Below are 2,625 nucleotides of genomic sequence, written 5' to 3' on the forward strand. Positions count from 1 at the left end.
GCTTGAAGGGTCAGCTGATGGAGCTCCTGAGGAGACAGGAGATGGGGCCAAGAGCAGGGTGAGAGAGTTGGCTTTGAGCATCCTTCTTATCCCCTGAGACTAAGGCAAAGGAGGTATGGATGTAGGAAGGAGACAGTGGTTCCTGTCTGAGTGTGGGCTCCAGAGTAAAGAGCAATGTTGCACAGATGTTCTGACCAGAAAAGAGAGACTACCGTTTTTCTGGACATTGATGTCATAATACTATTAGTGCAGTCCAAGATTTACTTAGCTTTTTTAGACAATAGATCACCTTTCCTTGGGAAACAATATAATATAGAGGTAAATAGCAAGGACTCTGCTTTCACTTTTTGATCCGCCATCTGCGGTGGAGCCGCCACCAAAATGCAGATTTTCGTGAAAACCCTTACAGGGAAGACCATCACCCTCGAGGATGAACCCTCGGATATGATAGAAAATGTAAAGGCCAAGATCCGGGATAAGGAAGGAATTCCTCCTGATCAGCAAAGACTGATCTTTGCTGGCAAGCAGCTGGAAGATGGACGTACTTTGTCTGACTACAATATTCAAAAGGAGTCTATTCTTCATCTTGTGTTGAGACTTCGTGGTGGTGCTAAGAAAAGGAAGAAGAAGTCTTACACCACTCCCAAGAAGAATAAGCACAAGAGAAAGAAGGTTAAGCTGGCTGTCCTGAAATATTATAAGGTGGATGAGAATGGCAACATTAGTCGCCTTCGTCGAGAGTGCCCTTCTGATGAATGTGGTGCTGGGGTGTTTATGGCAGGCCACTTTGACAGACATTATTGTGGCAAATGTTGTCTGACTTACTGCTTCGACAAACCAGAAGTTGTTTTATTAACTGTATGAGTTAATAAAAGACATGAACTAAAAACAAAACAGAAAACCACTTTCTAGCTGGAGGACTTTGATCAAGCTATTTATAATTTTCAGTTTTCTAAAAAAATGGGGATAACAATAATATATCTACCTCAGAGAATTACTGGGAGAATTACATGAAATAACAGACAGTAAACATTCAGGAAATTTTGTTTTTGAGACACAGTCTCACTGTGTTGCCCAGGCTAAAGTGCAGTGGCACAATCTCGGCTCACTGCAACCTCCACCTCCTGGATTCAAGCAATTCTCCCACCTCAGCATCCCAAGTAACTGGGACTATAGGCGGGTGCCACTGCACCCAGCTAATTTTTGTATTTTTAGTAAAGATAGGATTTCACTATGTTGGCCAGGCTGGTCTCGAACTCCTAACCTCAAGTGATCCACACTCCTCGGTCTCCCAGAGTGCTGGGATTACAGGCATGAGCCACCACGCTGGGCAAGAAATGTTAAATATTACTTTGTTGATATTACTCTTGTGGCCAATTAAAATGAATAAGTATTTTTATAGGGTGCTGTTGAGAAACATTTCCCCCATTCTGTGTGTGTCCAGTTACCATTTTAGACTAGAGATAAGACTTTAATTTAACCCTATTGAATTCTGCATGTTAAATTCATTTTATTATTTCACTCTCCTAAGATAGTTTAGAGTGCTGACTCTATCATTCCACGTACTTGTCCTCTCCAGCGTGTGTTATCTGTGAATCTCTTAAGAGCCCTGTGACAGACACTGCTAATCGCATATCTGATATCCATTTTCGCTTTCTTCCTTACTTCCACATCCCTGACTTAGCTGGATTGTAGCAATGGACCCAATTTAGGTGCTTTAACTCCCAGCATCCCTTGCAGCTAGTGGTGGTCATGTGATACAGTTCTGGCCAATGAGATGAAAGCAGAGTCACTGGGTAGGCTTCCAGATCAGTTTATTGAAGAGGCCAGACCCATGAGAATGAAAACCAAATTAGAAGAATGATGGAGAGGGAAAAACAAGTAGTCCAGGGCATGATGCCACTGTGGGGCTGTAGCATCAGCCCTGTGTTGTGCACCTCCAGTCATATAACTCCTGGAGATGTGACAACAACAACTCCTATTTGATGAAGCCTCTGTCACTAGGTTTCTGTCACATTTAGCTAATGCAATTACCACCTGTTGCAGATGCCATCTACAGTCTTATCAAAATATATGGCCGGGTGAGGGTGAGGGATGAAATAATACCTACTAGGTACAGTGCACACTATTCAGATGACAGATACACTAAAAGCCTAGTCTTCACCACTACATAATATATCCATGGGCTCACACCTATAATCCCAGCACTTTGAGAGGCCGAGGTGGGTGGATCACCTGAGGTCAGGAGTTCAAGGCCAGCCTGGCCAACATGGCGAAACCCCATCTGTACTAAAAATACAAAAATTAGCCAGGTGTGGTGGCGCATGCCTGTAGTCCCAGCTACTCGGGAGGCTGAGGCAGAAGAATCGCTTGAATCTGGGAGGTGGAGGTTGCAGTGAGGCGAGATTGTGCCACTGTACTCCAGCCTGGGTGACAGTGACAGAGGGAGACTCTGTCTCAGAAAAAAAAAAAAAAAGAAAGAAAAGTCCTAGAACTGAGGCTCACGCTCATATTCTCACAGCCAATGTTAATTGTAGTACTCCATATCATTAGAATAACTCATACAAACCTCCCTTCTATATTATACCTTCTCTTCAAGATCTCATTTTACTTTACCCAAATTAT

The 2,625-nt window shown here is 43.2% G+C and overlaps 1 protein-coding gene across 1 annotated transcript; it reads left to right on the plus strand.

Moving 5' to 3' along the window:
• Positions 1-262: 262 nt before the first annotated feature.
• On the plus strand, positions 263-864 carry LOC116460223 (ubiquitin-ribosomal protein eS31 fusion protein-like). Its single transcript, XM_032753976.2, has one exon. It carries the CDS (start codon positions 382-384, stop codon positions 862-864), a length of 483 nt encoding a protein of 160 aa, XP_032609867.1. The 5' UTR covers positions 263-381.
• Positions 865-2,625: the final 1,761 nt, after the last annotated feature.

This window comes from Hylobates moloch, unplaced genomic scaffold (assembly GCF_009828535.3).
Source record: "Hylobates moloch isolate HMO894 unplaced genomic scaffold, HMol_V3 SCAFFOLD_20, whole genome shotgun sequence".
Classification (NCBI taxonomy): Eukaryota; Metazoa; Chordata; class Mammalia; order Primates; family Hylobatidae; genus Hylobates; species Hylobates moloch.

Bases quoted from the DNA above. Each gene is read 5' to 3' on its own strand.
- LOC116460223 (XM_032753976.2), top strand. From the start codon at position 382: ATGCAGATTTTCGTGAAAACCCTTACAGGGAAGACCATCACCCTCGAG.